The sequence below is a fragment of the Thrips palmi genome, unplaced genomic scaffold (genome assembly GCF_012932325.1).
Source record: "Thrips palmi isolate BJ-2018 unplaced genomic scaffold, TpBJ-2018v1 HiC_scaffold_12, whole genome shotgun sequence".
NCBI lineage: Eukaryota > Metazoa > Arthropoda > Insecta > Thysanoptera > Thripidae > Thrips > Thrips palmi.
In genome coordinates, this window is record NW_023144623.1 from 6,278,998 (window position 1) to 6,297,910 (window position 18,913).

At 51.2% G+C, this 18,913-nt stretch overlaps 4 protein-coding genes across 8 annotated transcripts in view; 3 read left to right on the forward strand and 1 right to left on the reverse strand.

Moving 5' to 3' along the window:
- LOC117640265 (protein MRVI1-like) overlaps positions 1-1,373 on the forward strand; it is a 34,225-nt gene extending 32,852 nt beyond the window's left edge. For 2 of the 3 annotated variants that reach the window (XM_034376622.1, XM_034376624.1), the window contains 3 exons: positions 29-393; positions 498-677; positions 997-1,373. In XM_034376622.1, coding sequence (XP_034232513.1) covers positions 29-393; positions 498-677; positions 997-1,186 — 735 coding nt within the window. In that variant the 3' untranslated portion in view covers positions 1,187-1,373. The remainder of the gene's footprint in view (positions 1-28; positions 394-497; positions 678-996) is intronic. The other variant, XM_034376623.1, reaches the window with a different exon arrangement.
- A 909-nt stretch (positions 1,374-2,282) lies between these two features.
- On the forward strand, positions 2,283-5,999 carry LOC117640049 (putative beta-glucosidase 6). The gene is made up of 12 exons (XM_034376261.1): positions 2,283-2,398; positions 2,734-2,956; positions 3,445-3,575; positions 3,655-3,789; positions 3,874-3,999; positions 4,080-4,266; positions 4,508-4,647; positions 4,733-4,799; positions 4,879-5,063; positions 5,150-5,287; positions 5,413-5,519; positions 5,598-5,999. The coding sequence occupies exons 2-12, from the start codon at positions 2,758-2,760 to the stop codon at positions 5,917-5,919; spliced, it is 1,737 nt and encodes a 578-aa protein (XP_034232152.1). The 5' UTR covers positions 2,283-2,398; positions 2,734-2,757; the 3' UTR covers positions 5,920-5,999.
- Positions 6,000-6,874: 875 nt separating this feature from the next.
- On the forward strand, positions 6,875-12,063 carry LOC117640491 (peroxidase-like). The gene is made up of 12 exons (XM_034377010.1): positions 6,875-6,878; positions 7,240-7,321; positions 7,556-7,710; positions 8,148-8,318; positions 8,497-8,648; positions 8,839-9,066; positions 9,699-9,852; positions 10,046-10,344; positions 10,444-10,626; positions 10,704-10,899; positions 11,256-11,364; positions 11,916-12,063. Exons 1-12 carry the CDS (start codon positions 6,875-6,877, stop codon positions 12,019-12,021), a joined length of 1,839 nt encoding a protein of 612 aa, XP_034232901.1. The 3' UTR covers positions 12,022-12,063.
- Positions 12,064-12,216: 153 nt separating this feature from the next.
- On the reverse strand, positions 12,217-18,879 carry LOC117640048 (G-protein-signaling modulator 2). 3 transcript variants are annotated; one of them, XM_034376260.1, is made up of 14 exons: positions 18,700-18,879; positions 18,245-18,338; positions 17,938-18,170; positions 17,719-17,854; positions 17,502-17,644; positions 17,289-17,412; positions 17,090-17,205; positions 16,840-17,006; positions 16,658-16,755; positions 16,423-16,575; positions 15,427-15,507; positions 15,154-15,349; positions 14,866-15,065; positions 12,217-14,768 (listed from the first exon to the last, which is right to left on the reverse strand). In XM_034376260.1, the coding sequence occupies exons 2-14, from the start codon at positions 18,287-18,289 to the stop codon at positions 14,478-14,480; spliced, it is 1,983 nt and encodes a 660-aa protein (XP_034232151.1). In that variant the 5' UTR covers positions 18,290-18,338; positions 18,700-18,879; the 3' UTR covers positions 12,217-14,477. The 3 variants fall into 3 exon arrangements, with proteins under 3 accessions (XP_034232151.1, XP_034232149.1, XP_034232150.1); XM_034376258.1 differs by having other exon boundaries at positions 16,384-16,575; positions 18,700-18,878; XM_034376259.1 differs by lacking the exon at positions 18,700-18,879 and adding an exon at positions 18,429-18,688 and having other exon boundaries at positions 16,384-16,575.
- Positions 18,880-18,913: the final 34 nt, after the last annotated feature.

Below are 18,913 nucleotides of genomic sequence, written 5' to 3' on the forward strand. Positions count from 1 at the left end.
CAGCACCGTCTTTCTCTGTCTGTCGCAGGAGGGTCGCTCGGGCAGGTGGTCGGCGCCCAGCCGGGTGCGGCGGGTGTCCCTGGCGCTGGACCAGAGCCCCACCGAGGCGCACCCTCCCTCCCCGGGCCACGCCGGCCACCCTGCGGACGCCGGCCGGAGGGACAGCCGCGTCGAGTGCGTATGCGTGCTCCAATCAAACTCCCAGAGCCTCCTCGCCCTCGCCCGACACGTGCTCAAAATGTTTCTGGCTTTTGCTTGTTTCGGCCTTTGCAGCGCCTACGCCCACTCGGCGCCCAGCTCGTGCATGTCGGAGATCGCGGAGCTGTCGGAGAGTCGGCGGGAGAGCGCGGCCGAGACGGCCGAGGAGGACGCCCTGCACGCGCGCCCCGACAGGTAGGCCTCCCTCTCGCACCGGCACGGGACGCCCCGAGACAGAGCAACGACGGCAAAACAGCAGAACCGAGTTTTCATTTTTCGTGTCGCCTCTCCCCCTCCAGCTGCCTCCTGGCGGCGCTCGGCCAGAACGGGGCGGTGCTCCACCACGACGACGAGGACGACGACGAGGACCAGCACGAGGAGCACCTTCGTCAGCTGCAGCACCTCCAGCACCTGCAGCAGCTGCAGGCCAACGGCGTCTGCCGCACCCAGGGCGCCCCGGACTCACTACTGGACCGGCTGTGAGTTCCACGTCCAAGGACTAATGTTTGGTCGAGGGTCCTAGGGGCGGTCAAAACCCCGGACGCGTTTCGAGCTCCAGAGTCGCTAAATGCGACTCGAACCGAACGTGTGACCCCACCAACGGATTGCTTTCCGAAAGAGGAATCCATTGGTGGGGTCACACGTTCGGTTCGAGTCGCATTTAGCGACTAAGCTCAAAACGCGTCTAGAATTTTGGCCGCCGCCACCGTTCTTCCGGCCCACTGTGCTGCACCCAGGACTTACTATTGCGATCGAACAAACGGCATTTCTGAAACGTTGTTGTTGTTGTTGCCGCAGAGCGCTGCTGCTGGACTGCTGGGGCCGCGGCAGGGAGATGGCGTCCGAGCTGTGGTACTTGGTGAGCAAGGACTCGTTCCGCTGGCTGCGGCTGTGGACCGTCTGCGCGCTGCTCGTCGCCTCGCTGGCCGTGCTCGTCACCACCCTCATCCCCACGGCCCGCCAGCCCGCCGCCGGGCCGCCGCCCTGACCGCCAACCTGGCTCTCATTCTCGTCCTCGTATTGTGCTGTTACGCGTCAAATGTTAGTGTAAGTTACGGTCCGTCTACGACGCCCTTTCAAATGGGAAGTGGGCGCGTCGAGAGTCAGTGCGGACTTGGGCTGCAGGAGACTGAACTGGAAGGAGTTTTATTAATAAAAAACAGAATGCTCACAGAGTTGTCTCGTTGATTTTCAGTGGCCTCCCTCCCCTGCACAAACCACTGTCCAACACACGCAACCGTGTCAACAAATCCAACAAAGTCAATAATTTTAAAAAGAACAAAAAATGACAAAAATGAAGAAAAATTTGCAGGAACACTCACTCCCTAATGCCTTCAATCATTATATTTCTAGATGATACGTCACAGTTTGGCAGTGTACTGGCCACGACGCCTTGACATCCCACTTCCATATGCGTTGACTCACACCCCAGACGAGACACTCCAAATCTAGTGGCTCCTATCCGTATCTGAAATAGATGCCGTCGAAACCTCTCTCTCTCTCTCTCTCTCTCTCTCTCTCTCTCTCTCTCTCTCTCTCTCTCTCTCTCTCTCTCTCTCTCTCTCTCTCTCTCTCTCTCTCTCTCTCTCTCTCTCTCTCTCTCTCTCTCTCCTCCACACGTCCTTACTGCGGCCAACTGAGTGGGGCAGAGCGCGGAGTTATGACGTAATAATTTGCAGTTCCGATTATTATTTTTTATTATTTGTTTTGAGTAGGACCTGTGACACCTGTCGCCGTATCTGCGGACGTACAGTCTCGTACGGTTTTGACAAAAAAAGAAATGGTCCAGAACTGGATGCCGCACTTGAACCCGGGGCCCGAAGTGGAATTCCGGATTTGAGGGACCTATTGACTGGACTTTCGACCGCCAGCTGAAACTAGATGCCGTCACTGCTACCGAATGGGGGTCCTCAAAGCCAAAGCCATGCACGGGCAGCCCACTCGAGAACTACAATGATTTGCGCCGCGTATCTCCGATCACACTTTTTATTATATAAACGTACTTATTATATCACTGCGCTCCCCAAATCCCACCTCGACGGTGGATGAGTCACCGCCACCCCGCGGACGCAGACACTGGCCCGAGGCGTGAGGCGCCGTTATCTACGCCGATCGGACGCTGCACCACTATAAATCGAAACAATCAGCGTACTCGACACACTGTTAGCCGGGCACCGCAGCAGGAGCCTCCCCAAACCAGGTACGCTCCTCACGGTTCAGCCGGTTGTCGCACCGTTTCGAACACGACTTACGCACTACTAGATTTCGATGCACAATTTTCGCATAATGTCCCACACAATGTGGTGCATGAGGCGTAAATTTCTTACAAATTTTTTGAAGAAATTTCGCTTGAATTTGTCAGAAAAATTTCACGTGTTCCGATAATAATTTGACAGGATTGTGCAAATCCATTTTGGAAAGGTGTTCGTTTGTGTGCGTGCGGAAGTGCGCGCGCTTTGTTATTATTTTTACGTTTTGCGTGCATCCAGCCCTGAGACTTGAGATTTGTTGTTATTGTTTTTGTTGTTGTGGCAGCCTCCGTCGGACTCCAGAGCGATCATGTTGCGCGCCGTTTTGTTGGCGGCGCTGTTGGCGGCCGCCGCCGCGAACGTCGTCAGGGTCGCCGACAGGGACGACCTGGTCGCCGACGTGGCCGACGTGGCCGACGAGGACGCCGACCGCTACCGGGTGCCCGACGGCATGCTGTGGGGCGCCGGCGTCTCGGCGCTGCAGACCGAGGGGGCGTGGGACGCCGATGGTGAGTCCGCTTGGACAGACCCCAACCCAGTGGTTCTCAACCATGTGGGGTCGCGAAAAAATTTTGAGGGGTCGCAGCGGTTTCCCGGCTGGCCTACATATGCCGAGCACTGCCGGGAATTCGCGGAAACTGCTTAGAAAGCCACACACACACACACGAGTGACGCGGCTCGTTCGGGGAGCACGCACCTGTTGTGCGGACACGTGTGTCTCAAAGTTGTCGAAGTGCAGCGAGCAATCTGAAGGCCGTCGCCTTATCTCCCGCCCTTTGCAGCGAACTCTGATTCACTCATGTGACGGTTGCTCTTGAACCACTTGAACCTCCCTCCTGTACGTCAGGCAGGCCGTCAGGAGCGTCGCGTCGTCGGGGGTTATCTCGTGTCTATCCGATCCAACCTTGTCAACGAGGGTTCGAGCGACGTACCCCGAAATTCCCCTGCCATTTTTGGCAATTTATCTCCCTCTCTCTCTCTGTGTTCCTCATGTCAGGCAAGGCGGAGAGTGTGGCAGACCACGTGATCTTCAAGGGCAACCTGCCCACCTACACGGTGAACCACGCCATTGCCGCCGACTCCTACCACCGCTTCAAGGAGGATGTCGCCGCGGCCAAGCAGCTCAAGGTAGTAGGCGCCAAAACACGGCCGAAACATTTCCCGCCGAAACCTCACTAACCGAGATGGATGTTGCTCCCTCTTCCAGCTCAAGATGTACAAGTTCTCCATCTCGTGGGCGCGCGTGCTGCCGGAGGCGAACGCCCTGAAGCCGAACCCCGCGGGCGTCCAGTTCTACCACAACCTCATCGACGAGATCATCAAAGCCGGCATGACCCCGGTGGTGAGTGCGAGAGAGAAGAAATCAAATGGCATCACTCCAACTTGGTGACCCACCGATAACCGCCACTCGACTCGCCTTCTTCAGGTGACCATGTACCACTTCGACCACCCGCAAATCCTCGAGGACCAGTTCAAGGGCTGGCAGTCGCGCGAGATGGTGTACAAGTTCGCCGAGTACAGCAAGTTCATCTTCGACGAGTACGCCAGCAAGGTGAGTGGCCGATGTCCCCGCTGCTGCGCGCTGCAGCGCTCTGCGGCCGAGTCTCACCTCCGGGCGGCCCATCGTTCCAGGTGCCCATCTTCGTGACCATCAACGAGCCCAACATGTACTGCGCCTACTTCACGGCGCAGTTCGTGGCGGCGGGCTTCCGCACGGAGGCCGAGGTGGACCCCTACCAGTGCATCCACAACAACATCCTGGCGCACCAGGCCGCCTACCAGTTCTACCAGCAGGGCGTGAAGGCCGGCAAATGGAACGGTGAGGCGCTGCACCGCCGCCGCGTTTGGAGCTCCAGAGTCGCTAAGCAGGACTCGAACCGAACGTGTGACTCCACCAATGGATTCCTCGTTCGGAGAGCAATCCATTGGTCACGTTCGGTCCGAGTCCTGTTCAGTGACTCTAGAGCTCCAAACGCGTCTAGAGTTTTGGCCAGCCGCGCACTGCCCCGGCCAGGCTGTTGTCGGCGTGGTTCAGAGTGTTGTTTTGCCTTTGCCTCCAGGTAAGGTCGGCTACTCCACCCTGCTGATGCAGACCAACCCCGCGACCTCGAACCCCGAGGACGTGTACGCCACCGACATCTTCAACCAGCTGCACGCCGGCACATCGCTCGCCCCCGTCGTCTACGGCGACTACCCCCAGGTACGGTCCCGTCCCTAGTCAGGCAAGGCCCGGCCGCGTTCTGACTCGACAAGCAGGCCCTGACCCCCGCTCTGTTGCTTTGCAGTCCATCAAGACCCTGCTCGGCGACAAGCTGCCCAAGTTCACGGACGTGGAGAAGAGGGATCTCGTAGGTGGGTCCGCGTTTCTCGTCTGCGCTCTAGTAGTCCCTCTCCCAAACCGCTGACGCCTCACTGTTTCCCGCCCTTGCAGACTCCACCGACTTCATCGGCCTCAACATCTACTTCAGCTTGTCGGCCTCGTACAACAGGTTCATGAACTCGACGTCGAGTGGCGTCATGAGCATGGTGCTGGGGCAGATGACCAACGACATCCCCTTCATCGACGTCGCCATGAACGTCCCTGGCGGCGGGAGCCCCATGGCCGCCTTCACCACGGTAGGACTGGTGGCAACACTCCGCGCCTGTGAGTGAGCTAAGAGTGTTGACGAGAGAACTCACCCGAGCCGTCCGGCCCCTCGCAGATCAACCCCAGCACCATCCGGGACGCGCTGCTGTGGACCTGGAAGTCGTACCAGAAGCCGATCGTCATCACCGAGAACGGCTACGGCGACATGATGGGCATGGGCCTGCACGACAAGACTCGCGCGGCGTACTTCAGCGTGAGTCTGGGGCCTCCGGGACCTCCGCGACTGCAGTCTTCAGTTCGGCCTCCGAAAGGGGCAATCTGAACCTGTGTTAGGTTGTCTCGTCGACACTGACTATGCTTCCGTCCTTCATCCTGCAGGCCTACCTGCGGTCCCTCGTGACGACCGTCAAGGACTACGGCGTCCAAGTGCTGGCCTACAGTGCCTGGAGCCTGCTCGACTCCTTCGAGTTCTCCGGCGGATACTCGTGAGTGTGGGAAGGGCCGACAGAACCCGTGTCGTTGCAACGCGTCGCTCTACTCACGCTATCTCTCTCACTCTTTAGGCGGCCCTTCGGACTCGTGCACATAGACTACGAGGGCCAAACCCTCGACCGCGCCATCAAGGACTCGTCCTCGTTCTGGACGCAGCTGGCGGAGACGAACGTGGTGCCCTACGTGGAGAACCCCGCCGACGCCTCCACCACGGCCGCGCCCACCAAGCCGCCCACCAAGCCGCCGACCAACCCGCCGACCACCGACCGCACGACCCCCAAGTCCGGGACGACCCAGGCTCCAGTGTCCACCACCCAACGCAACAGTGCAGCCACCGCCACCGTCACCGCCCTGCCCCTGGCGCTGCTGGCTTGGCTGCTGCTGGCCAGATAAACACAAACCCCCTTTTGAAGCGCTCGCCAAATCATTTTATTTATTTCCTCTTTAAAAGCAATAAACCCTTTACAAACGAACGATGGCTTCAAATTGTTGCGTGTGGCGCCGGCAGATAGGCAGTCCCGCCGAGCACACCCCGCTGGTGGGTTGCCTACCACACGGCCGCTGGACGAGCCCATGGCAGGCAAGGTGTTGCCTACTCTCTGCACGGCAGGCGCTCTCTGAAGTGCGAAAGAAGAAAGAGAAGGAGACAATGCAAAAGGCAGGCCACTTGGTGCCACTCTCTCATCTTGCGTTTCCTCCTCTGCCGCGAAGCTGAAACGACTGACACCATTATTGCCAAAAGAAAATCAAAACAAACCATGAAAACTGGGGCTTACTCACTGGCCTTTCTCACTCCTCGGGGATCGCCGAATGCGTCCAGCAGCAGACTTTTCCGAACGTAGCTTTCGTCGCTCTGTCTCTCTCGCGCCCACTGGGCGTCCTCAACAGGTGCGAGAGAGAGAGAGAGAGAGAGAGAGAGAGAGAGAGAGAGAGAGAGAATGCTCCTCGCATGAGTCTGCTGGTGGTCCATGCCCCCACACTGCGAGGCTCTGCGAGGCCCCGAGCGTCATCGCGCCGCTCTCTGTCCATCTCGTCTTCTCGGTGCGATTGAGACGTTTTCGCCTCGGTTTGCCCGGCGAGGTAAATAAGCGGCCGGCAAAAAGGAAAAGAAGCGAGGAACAAACACCTCTACTCCACCGTCGGCATTCCTCGCCGTATAATGCGAACGAGTCAACGAGTCATTAGTGGACTTGCGGTGTGCCGGACGGCCGGACTTTCCGCGGGCAGGCTCGACGTCAGGCCGACCCGGAGGCGTCCCGGAGCGTCCCGGAGCCTTGGCCGCCGCGTCCCGCCGCGTCCCTGCGTCACCGCGGACTCGCTCCGAGCGGCGTGTCTCTCTCTCGCTCTCATGGGTGCGCTCGCGTATGGGTGCGAGAGAGACAGAGCCCCCGCTCGGAATCGGCCTGCGGGATGATTCCGAACCGTGCTTTCGTGGATCTGCCTCTCTCGCACCCTTACTGGACGCCGCGGGAGGGCGAGAGAGGCAGAGCGAGCAGCCCGGCGCCGTACGCGCAGTGCCGCGCTACGCACGCAGGCCGGTCCTGGCCGGTCCCGCAGTCCGCCTCCAGCGCGCGTCCGAGCAAGCCATGCCGCCTGCCGCCAGGCCTACCCGGCCGGCCCTCCGCGTCGGCGTCGTCGTCGTCGTCCTGGTGCTGGCGAGCGCCGTCGCCCAGGACGAGGGCCGCGCGCCGAGCTCGGCCGCCGCCAGCGAGGACCCCACGACGACCACGACGACCCCAGCGCCGACCGCCCGCCCCGCCACCCTCAGTGAGCGGCTGTACGCCTCGGCGGGAAGGTGAGTCCTTTCGGGGGCTGCCCTTAAGAGACTGCCTTAAGGGGCCGCCTGTAAGGGGCTGCCTACATGGTCTCTCGTCATGGCTGCCGCCAAGTATACTGTTGCGGAGAACTGATGGAGGAGTTCGTACTATTTAGAGTGAACAAACAAACTTCAGTTTGTAAACATTGCCGAAAATGCTTACAGGGATATACTCGCGGGTCCGAACGCCGGCTAAATTTTCTTGTTCCCCAGCCGGAGTCCCGACCCGTGCCTCTTCCTGGAGACGCAGTGCGCGGAGGGCATCGTGTACCGGCCCATCGACGGCTCCTGCAACAACCTGAAGCAGCCCTGGCTGGGCCGCGCCAACACACCGGTCCTGCGCGTCGTCGCCCCGGACTACAGTCAGGGTGAGGGGAGGAGGCATCGCCAATCCTTGTGACTTGTTCATCCCAAGCAGCACCAAATCACACAATCAAGTAAATTAATTAAATCAAATTTAAGCTGCAGGTACTTTTGAAAAATCAGGTCGAAGCAACGACCAATGGTTGAGACAAATAATTGCTCAGTTCGATGCCATGCTGCCGCCCTTTGCACAATAGTAATTCGAAACTCTCTGGTGAACGGCGTGCAGAACACAACTCTGTCCGCTTGCAAAGTTTTGCGCGGGGAGTTGGATGGAGTTCATCATCCTGTCGCGTCGCGGCTGCCGAACCGAAACTGGTTTGCTGGTCGATTCCTCGTCGCGCTGGTGCGCTGGCGCGCTGGCGCTCTGCGTACGGCCGGCACGGCGCACTCGCTCACGTACTCACACTGCTCGGGGTTTCCCCGTTTTCCCTCCCTGCAGGGGGGCTGCCGCGCTCCAGCCTGAGGGGCAGGCCGCTGCCGTCGGCCCAGGACGTGGTGTCGCGCCTCATGCCGCAGACCGACCACCAGTCCTACATCACGCACTTGTTCGTCATCTGGTCGCAGCTCGTCAGCCACGACTTCGCGCTCAGGGCGGCGCCCAAGAACAAAGGTAGGGGAGGGAGGGAGAGAGAGACCGTCATCAGCAGACTGATTCCGAAAAACGGTTTCATCGCTCTGTCTCTCTGGCACCCATAGGGCGTCCCTTGCAGGTGCGAGAGAGACAGAGCGCATGAGTCTGCAGGGCGGCGGTACACTGCGACGGCATAAACTCGCTCTTCGTCTTGCAGCCATCGGGCCGTGCTGCGGTGAGGGGGCCGGCGAACGCTGCATCCCCATTCCCGTCTCGGAGAACGACCCTTTCTACCGGCAGTTCAACAGGACGTGCCTCCCCATGGAGCGCACCAACGCCACCACCTGCAACAGCAGTCAGCCGGAGCAGGTACACTGGGAGTCGTTGAAACCAAACGTGTGACCCTACCAATGGATTGCTCTCCGGACGAGGAATCCATCGGTGGGGTCACGCGTTCGGTTCGATTACCATTTAGCGACTCTGGAGCTCAAAACGCGTCTAGAGTTTCGGCCACCTGCTCTGTTAAAACCTGCCGCCCCGTTGCAACGCGTTGCCACAGCTGTCCGGCTCGACGCACTGGATCGACGCCTCCTTCGTGTACGGCTCCAGCGAGGCCACGGCGCAGCGCCTGCGCGTCTTCCGCGGCGGGCTGCTGCGCGTGCGGCCCACCGCCCTGGGGGACTTCCCCCCCGACGTGGCCAACCCCAAGGCCGCCTGCGGGCAGCACCCCTGCTACGACACTGGCGACCCCCGCACCAACCAGACGCCCATGCTGGCGGGGCTGCAGGTGCGTACCCACTGCGACCACTGCGTAGCTCTGTCTCTCTCGCACCTAGACGCCCCGCGAGTGCGAGAGAGACAGAGCTACGACGCTCGGAAGCAATCCGCTGCGGCGCAACTGCGTAGAGAGCCTCGTAGGGAGAGAGGCGACATCTCGATGACGTCAGCGCGCTCTCATTCGATGGCTCAGCCGAGCGAGCGCAGTGATTGGATGCTTCAGCCTTTAGGTGAGGCGCGTCATATATTAAGACTTTCGCCAAAAACAGGCTGCTCGCGAGTTGGGATTATTTGAGTGCTCAACGTGCAAGTGAATTATTTCTCCTTGAAAGAAGCGCGCGGTGAGCCTTCAGCAGCCTTCCGCCTTCGTGTGGGGATTCCCTCAGAGCTCGCGGCTCGCGGCGTCTCGTCTAGTCCGAGCCGTGCCTCTGGGCAAGGCTTTGGCTTCGGAATTAAATTACGTTACACTGTCCACAAAAATAGGGCTTGCAAACAAAATTCACACGTCTTGCGAATTTACATACATCTTCCTTGAGTAAGGTTCAGAAATTTAAGAGTATTTTTTGTGCTAGTAATCCTGGACAGATCTTTAAGTTTGTCAAGTCCGCTTTCCCGAGTGACATTGTTTGTTTTGGTTCGCAGACGCTGTGGCTGCGCGAGCACAACCGCGTGGCTAGCACACTGTCGGCACTCAACCCCCACTGGGACGACGAGACGCTGTACCAGGAGGCGCGCCGCGTGGTGGTGGCCGAGTGGCAGCTCATCACGTACCGGGACTGGCTGCCGTGGCTCCTGGGTAAGGACTTGCACTCCACAGTGGGTTCGCCAGAAGACCGGCGGAGGCGGCCAAAACTCTAGACGCGTTTCCAGCTCCAGAGTAGCTAAATCGGACTCGAATCAAACGTGTGACCCCACCAATGGATGCCTCGTTCGGTGCGAGAGAGACGGACCGAGTGAGTCTGACGGGCTGCACTCTGTCCTGTTTGCAGGCCAGGACCGCGTCCGGGAGCGCGGGCTGGCGCCGACGGGGCCGTGCGCGCGCAGCGAGTACCGCGCCGACGTGGACCCGCGCACGGCCAACGACGTGACGACGGCCGGCTACCGCGCCATCCACAGCATGGTGCAGGGCACCTTCTGGCTGGGCGAGCGCGGCGAGCGCACCGGACGCATCAGCCAGTGGCTGCAGAACCCGGGGCCCGTGCTGGAGCGCGAGGACGGCCTCCTCGACGTGCTGCAGGGCATGGCGTTCCAGCAGGCGCAGGACCTGGACCGCTACATGGACAACGAGGTGAGTCTGTCTCCCTCGCACTCATGGGGCGTCCCCTGTAGCGATACTCTACGCGTCTGTCGACGTTCCACGCTCGATGTTCGAATTTGGGTGTTCCAGCTGACGCAGCAGTACGAGCCGACGAGGGAGCCCGACGGCCGCCAGTGGGGGCACAACCTCGTCGCCGTGGACATCCAGCGCGGCCGCGACCACGGCCTGCCCGGCTACGTCGAGTACCGGAAGTACGTCGGCCTGCCCGACGCGGAGGACTTCGACGACCTCAGCGACACCCTCCACCAGAAGGTGTGTGTGCGAAGCGCGAATCCAGACGAACCAGTGCCAAGTTGACCGCTGAATGGTCGGTGTTTTCCCCTCCGCAGGACATCGACGTGCTCAAGGAGCTCTACGAGGACGTGGAGGACGTCGACTACTACGTGGGAGGGCTGCTGGAGCGCCGCAAGGCCCCGCTCTTCGGCCCCACCTTCCAGGCCCTCCTCGAGGACCAGTTCTGGCGCTGGAGATTCGCCGATCGCTTTTTCTTCAACTTCGTCGGTTTCCCCCATTCTTTCACAAAAGGTAAGAGGGAAAATATATACGACAGGTTTGCAGTAACAAAAAAAAACTGTAGCGAGGGGAAAAAAATTAATCTTGTGGCGAGAGCCGTCGTTAAGCCAGTCCCGGAACATGATGGAGAATCCTCCGTGGAGTTCCCACGCTGGTTGTGTTCGTGTTCGTGTGGCCTTTCTTTGGGTCAAACGTTTTCCTTAAAGCGCTCGTTGATTGGACTTTGATCTTCGACACCTTCGCAAGTGGAAGCGAAACATGGTCGGTCCTCAACATACTGGGCATTCCAGCCCACGGCCAACCCAGAAAGCTCGATCTCCAATTATCGCGTGGGAACGCTTCACCCTGACGAGTCTTCCTCTCTGCAGATCAAATCCGAGCGATAGAGGGCGCCTCCGTGGCGCGGCTTTTCTGCGACAACGTCGAAGGATTCCGCTTCGTCCCCCGCGACCCTTTCGTTAAGACCAACTACAACGGGTAAGTCCAAGGACAGTGCGTGGTAAATACATTACGGCGCCGACTGTGTGGGAATGCTGGCTGCTGTCCAGGAGGCCAGCGGGGCCAGCGCCTGCGAGGTAGGCCACCGAGTTGCCCCGCAACACTCCTGTGTGGAGGCGGTAGCCTACCTCGCCCCTGTGGTCTTCACAGGGGCCGGGTAGGCCACCGTCTCGCCAGGGGTGTTGAGGGGCAACTCGGTGGCCTACCTCGCAGGCGCTACACGCGAGGCGCGGTGTAACAGGGGACAAAAAGTGACGTTTCCAGTGACGCTAGTTGAGCTCCGGTGCGGTTGTTAAGGGCCGAAATGGTCCCTGAAATAGTGACAGGAGTCACGGGGGAGTGCTCCTGCACAACCAGCTCCAATTTGGGCCACTTTAAATTTTTTGCCCAAAATGTGAAAAAACCATGATGTATTCAATTTCTGGTCCACAATGTTAAAAATAGTGGTGCATAACTTATAGTATATGTTTGTGTTCTGTTTTGATCTTTTTGCCCAACAAATGATTCAATTTCTTGTTTTGCATTTACAGCAATGAAGAAACGCCTTGCGACAGCCTTCCACGGGTTGATCTCAGTTCATGGAAGGAAGACAGTCACGACTTCATGCATTCCCTCATATCTTTTCCTAAATATTAATTGTTACCAAAGACACAAATAAATTTTAAAAAAACAATAAAACATTTATTTTGCTTAGTGAAAGAATCCATTTGTCCTGCCAACAAAATATGTCATCTCGTGTACCATTCATAATTTGCCAAACCCGCCATCGTTAGAATGGTTTCTCCAAGGAGTGTTGAGGACAAGGGAAAACATCCAAAGCATACACTTATGTATTTAAGGGCATAGGTTTATTATTATATATACTTTTTACAAATAATTTGTGGCCATAAGAAATAATATATATGTGGATGAATTTCTTAAGAAGCTCATTTCTAGCCATATTACGGTACTAATAAATCAATTTTATAACAGGCAAGTACATGCAATACAACAAACAAAACAATAACACGTACTGGAATTTAATTTGAACTTGACAAAAGGTGGACAAACACATTATGCACCAGTGCGAATCGAAAAATTCTACTGCTGCGAAGAGATAAACATCCATAAACAATAGGTTCCTCACAGCCATTGTTCAGAAAAGTTTCGGAAAATATAGAATTTGAGTACATAGGAAAGACCTATGCGAAAGATCTTTACTTTTCCACTATAAATGTGGCTTACTTTGAGTACATGTCCTTGATTATTGGACCTGAAACCAAATAGGTCTAGCAGAGGAGTCAAACAATGAAAAATAAAAATAATGTAAAGCAGTGAGGGTTCATGGAATGTGGCGGTGCACCAAAGAAACCATCATTAGTTAAATATAGAGATAAGAAATTTTCTTTTTCCTTGCTCTTGGTGCAAACTAACAAAAAATGTAAAGAGACAGCACATGAAGAGATGGAACATTAATACACCACAAAATAAACTCTGTGTTCCTGGATTTATATCATGTGTTCAGCTACGTACTAAAATAAATAGCACTCTAGTCACTGGTTCTCAGGTCCTCAACAACAAAGAACAAGATAACCAAATGTAGTAATAAGAGGAAAAGTCTACTACATAAGCTAAAATATTCTATTTATGAATCTTTGGCAAGCAAATAAAATTTGTGTAGTAGAAATGTAAAAACGTTTTAACATACACAATGTCTGGACAGAGTAAATTTTAGCCTATTCTCTAATCACAACTAGGCCATAAACACTTACTGGTACAATGGTTACATATGAAAAAGAGAGAGATAACATAAACTTTTTAAAAATCATGATTGCTAAACATATGGCATACGTATGTTAAAATAAATGGCAAATTAAAGAATACTGTGTGATAGATAATCTACAAACATGTTAAGGTTAAAATTATTGTTAAAAAATAAAAATATCTGTTACATATAAACTATACAAGTTGATTGAAAATGCATTTTCAAAATTCAAAAAGAGAGAAACAGAATAGGAAAACACTACAGCAAAAAAACAAACAAAAAAAATACATGTCAATTTTCCACTGAAAGAAAACATGTACCAAGTTTCAGTTTTCTTCTTGTCTTAAAGCTAGTGGTGCATTACCTGATACACAATGACTAATTTGGAGAACACATTCTAATACATAGTTACTAGCATGGTGGATCAGATAAAAAACCATTTCTTCAATTTTGAAATGAAAAGTGATAAAATACAGCAGTAGACAACTACCTTCACTGGTAGCCATATATTGTATCAGTTCTGTTAGGCACTGTTGGATACGGCTTTGTAATATATTCGGTAATTTGAAGATCTGCTATATTGCTATGTCGATATTACAGGATGGAAACAAGTTGCAAATCTATACGCAGAAAATCTTTCGGCTAGTGTTTATCTTTCTGTTTCTCACATTAGCCCTAACTACTTAATGAGAGAAAGAAGGGCACCCTTCTCTCATGCATACTCTCAAATATGCACTGGAAACAAAGCAGTGCTGGAAAGCATCAGTCGCAAAATATGAGTTTCATAACAGTTTTTAGCACAAAAATAAATGTTTCATGTGGAGAACAAGAGATCATATCTTTCTCCAATAAAGGTCATAATAAGGAACAAGTCGTAACAAGGTATACAAGCATGAGTTATAAATAGTGGCATGGACACCATGATCGATACTAAAATGAGTACAAATATTCTCAACAACAACAAAGTTTAGGTATAAATTTTGTGAAGTGATTAGTAATACTGCAGCAAAAATCAACAGTTGAAACTCGGCTCTACTTTCATGAGTTCATTCATTTGGCACAAAACACATCTGACCAATATCCAGAGGAATTAATGTAAGTCATAGAGTCTTGACAAAATTAACGACATAGTGTAGTATCAAGAACTGTGACAGAAAACAATGAGTCAGCCCAAGCAGGTCTTTCCTTATATGTTTAAGGTCAGGATCTGACACATGATAAAAATCAGTAGAAATACTTTTCTTGCACAGGGTAGCACAAAAAGAAAAAAAATTAATTCCTACTCCTGTTTAACAGACTAGTGGACTCAGTTTCAATCTCTGGACAAGGACAGATGTTTACTCAAATATCATTTCTTGTCTTTGCGTGCAGCAGCATTATTTGTTTTTGCGTTTAATGTTTTTTCTGAAAGAGGAGGATGCTGATATCTTGCTGTTGGTACTGAGGCACGTTGATCTTCCATACGTCCAGACTGGAGCCTTAAAATAAGGGAGAAAAAGTCTTCATCAGGAACAGTGGGAGCCTTGGTAGGCACAGACCCAGCTGCTACAGCTCCGTCAACAGCAACTGTCACGTCTTCCAAATCCACATCCTCTGGACCACCCGGTAGGAAGCTGCGCTGATCTTCCAAACGAGCACACTATCACAAAGAAATATTTAACAAGAGTTACCAAAAGGCCATGACAAGAACATAGTGCACCCATGCATCTTAAAGAGACATTTTAGGTTGCCCTTACCTGTGATCTCATCAGCATTTCCAGAAATTGATCATCAGGAGTGGCATCCACTCCACTGGCAAGAGATAGTCTCTGCCTCTGTCCCTGGCTACTGCCGGGTGGACATAAACCGGGAAGATGAGGAAGAGCGACTCTCTGCTCATCCATCCGCTTACTTTGCATTCCCACAATAAGATCAAGCAGATCATCAGGGCCATCACCTTCAGGAGGAAAGTTATATTAAGTAAAATAGAAATATATTGTAGAATTCAGTATTAAATGGTTGGATAGAAGAAGTGAACATTATACCATTATTAGGAAGGGTGGGTGCCTTGACAGGAGGCAACTTTTGACTGAATCCTTTGAATATGGGCATTCCATTATTAGAATGAGAGTTTTCCTTGTTATCGGACTTCTTCAAAGAGCAGCGCTGGTCGTCCATACGCTTAGATTGAAAGCGGGAAAGAAGATCAAAGAATGAATCTTCATCATCTGTATGCTCAGTCTAGAAGAAACACATAGAGTTATAATATGAGATACATCCATTGCATTAGCTTTGATTTTGAGGAGAGCTTTCCTCACCATATGAGTATCTCCAGAGCCGCTGGAAGTCGCCGCGACAGATGCAGTGGGAGATGATCTCTGTTTGCCATCAGGAGTAAGCTGTCAGAACAAAATTAAAAATTAATAAGATCTTGAGAACAAAGATACACCAATAGCTAATCAAGAATACTGAGAAAAACTAGGTCAAAACATACATAAAATACATGTACATACAGTACAATAATACTCAACACTTAAAACATGCATTATTGTATGTTAAGAAGGAAGAGAAAATGCAGTAACTAACTAAACAGCTAATTACTCTAAGTACAAATCAGTCAAAGTTTGCAATGTTCACAAGCTTCTACATACATGCAATGTTCACAATGGCATTCAAGCTTCTAAAATTATCTGTAATTATCTATAACATAAAATAAACAATATGGATGAAAGTCAGGTCAGGATAAAAAAAAGAGTTCAGAGGAAGGGAACTGGACATACACATTGTATAAGACGTTCGCACAGTTATTAAGAAGGTGAAGATAGGATATTATATTACTGAATGCCACCTAGTACCAAGGAAAATTTTGGAAATGTTACGGTAGACATGAAAATGCACCTTTGAAGATAGCACTGAAGGACCCAATGTTAGATGACTAGTAGAATATGGCACTTAAGTAAATAACGCACACCCAAAACTATTCTTAAGTTCAGCACCAGAGTTAGAGCCCGATGAATTTGATGACCACATCCTGTGTGAGAAGAACCTTCCCACAAAGGAACCGTTCAATTTATTTGCATATTTTTGAACAGCAACTAATGCCGTATTCAGTCAAATACATTTTGGATACTTTCAATCCGCGCTTTTTGATAGCATTTGAACGGTCCCAATGTTAAAGCTCTACACATGCTGAGTACCTTACCACCCAGATGAGTGCATGTTAGTGATCCATCGAACGGGCATCAGGAGAGGGAATAGGGAAAAGGATATCTGACCTTGATTAAATCCAGCTGTTCCATGCTTTGGCGCCTCACCCTATAGCGCCTGAGTCCAGGAGAAGGCTGATTGCTTAATGCAGAAACCAGTTCCAGACTACTAGGGGATAGCTCATCCACAGGTAGACCAAGTGCCTTGCGGAGATCGCTGACATTCATCTGGGCAGTAGCTTGACCCATAGGATCACCCAACTGCAAAAACAAAATAATATCATGAATGGAGAGAAAGAGGGAATACATCATGACAACTATAGGGTTCATGAGTAAGACATACCTCTTTTGATATTTCCAGATGTCTTGTTGCAAAATGAAGTGCCTTTTCATGGTTTGCCATGGCAGCATGGGCATTTCCTAAACTCCAACATGCTCTGCCTGATGAATGATAATTCACAGTTAATTCTCAAAGAAGTCGGATCTTGTAGAAGAGGTAGAATATGCTATTGTTAAATGCATTACCTTCCCCAACACGATCCATCAATTGCTGAGCAATAATTAAATGCCTCAGATGATACTCAATGGCAGTTTGATAATCTCGAAGGAGGGTGTAGGTGTTTCCCAAACTATAGCAGGCTTGTGCTTCAACAGCCCTGTCTCCCAGCTCTTGAGCAAGCACAAGAGTTCTCCTGCAGAAACAAATTGTTAAGATAAGATGAGCAACATAACAAATAAATTAAAATAGTCAAATTAATTGCATAGAGATGCTTACTTGTAGTGTTCTGCTGCTGCCTCAAATTCACCAAGGAATATGTGTGAGTTTCCTAAATTACTGTTTGCCCTTCTTTCTGCCGCACGGTCACCAAACTCACGAGCTATTTTCAGCCTCTGCACACAAATTGATAAAATTATGGAGCATTAAGAAACTACAACACAGCAGAATACGAGTGAAACAAATCTATGTGGCGTACCTCTTCATGATAACGGATAGCTTGCTGAAAGTCACCTAACAGATAATATGTATTTCCAAGATTCCCACAGGCCCTGCCTTGAGCAGCTGTATCATTCAACTCTCGCATAAGCTTTAAATTTTCTCTGGAATAGGACAGGAAAATTAGATAAGGCAAAACTTCAAGAGTTTTTAAATTGAAAATAAATTAATTGAAATTTCACTATGGCATTACTCATAATAATGAACAGCTTCTTTCAAACAGGTGCGGACGTCCTCAGGAAATTCTCCAGGCTCTTGTTGTCCCACACGGCCAATATGTTTACCTTTAGCATGATAAACATTGCCCAAATTGTACAGGGCTCTTCCTTCACTCAGCTGCAAAATAATATAAGATTTAATTAAACTAAACGTATATAAGAATTTAAAAAAAAAAAAAAAGATTTACAGACCTTGTCACCAAGATCACGGGAAATTTCCAAGTGTCGTTTGCAGCATATCATTGCCTCATCAAATTTTCCCATTACTTTAAGTGTGTTCCCAAGGTTTCCGCTTGATTTGGCTTCACCTAATTTGTCTCCCATTGTTCTAAAACAAAAATGAAGATCAAAACACAAACATACCCAAATGGATGAAAACACTTCACATCAGACCAGATAATAATGACAAACCTTGCAAGGGTTAAATCATGCTTGTGATACTGCATAGCTTTGGCATAGTCTCCAAGATAGAAATAAGCATTTCCTAATTGGCTGTAAATCGCACTCAAGGTTCGTAAGTCATCTGTGCCAGCTTGAATTGCAGCTTGAAAAAAGGCAACTCCTGCTCTACAATCACCAGCCTTGCAAAGACGTTCTCCTTCTAGAGCCAGTTCTAAGCACATGTTGTTACTGTCACCACAGCTCTGTGAAAAAACAAAAGAAAGAAATAAATATCTGATCGCAGATGAATGTTTTTATCATCTTCACGTTCTGTTACCTGTGTGTCACTTGTGAGATTTTCGGCACTTGCACTGAGAGACATCTTGAGATAATTGTTATAATAGTGTTGAAATTTTTGGAAATGATTCCTCCTGGAAAATTAAAGAAAACTTAAGGAAAATAACAGAATTGGAAATGGGTTTGGCTATGGCTAGGTGGTGGACCAAATTCAGTTTACAAACCTAACATATACAAGCAGAAACAAAAAGGTGAGATTGTTACAGTGTAAGCACGAAAGCGAGAAAGAGATGGACTGACTATCAGTCCACTTAAGCAATCGAAAGGAAACGACGACAGAATCAACAGATTGTGAGACGATTTTGAGGCTTAAATGTAGTAGAAAGCTTTTTCCAGGGGGTTAGGCTTGATTGCATATCCAGATTCGAAGAGGCCGAGGGTACGTCTCATGGCTTCTTATAATCAAGAGATATTCGACAAATCAAAATGTTTTACCTTCCGATGAATTACATTCAGAATTTTAAGACGGAATTGCCTTAAAATTACATGAAGTGAAAACTACAAAAACAATCAACTTCTGTGTCAACCGTCAAAGCTGCTTGTACAGTCTGTTGACATCCAAGAGGTCCACTTGTATGACGGTCAGTTAATCGCCGTCGAGAGGGCGAGTGCCTTGTCAAAATCCCATGTTTTATTCGAAGTTTCTGTA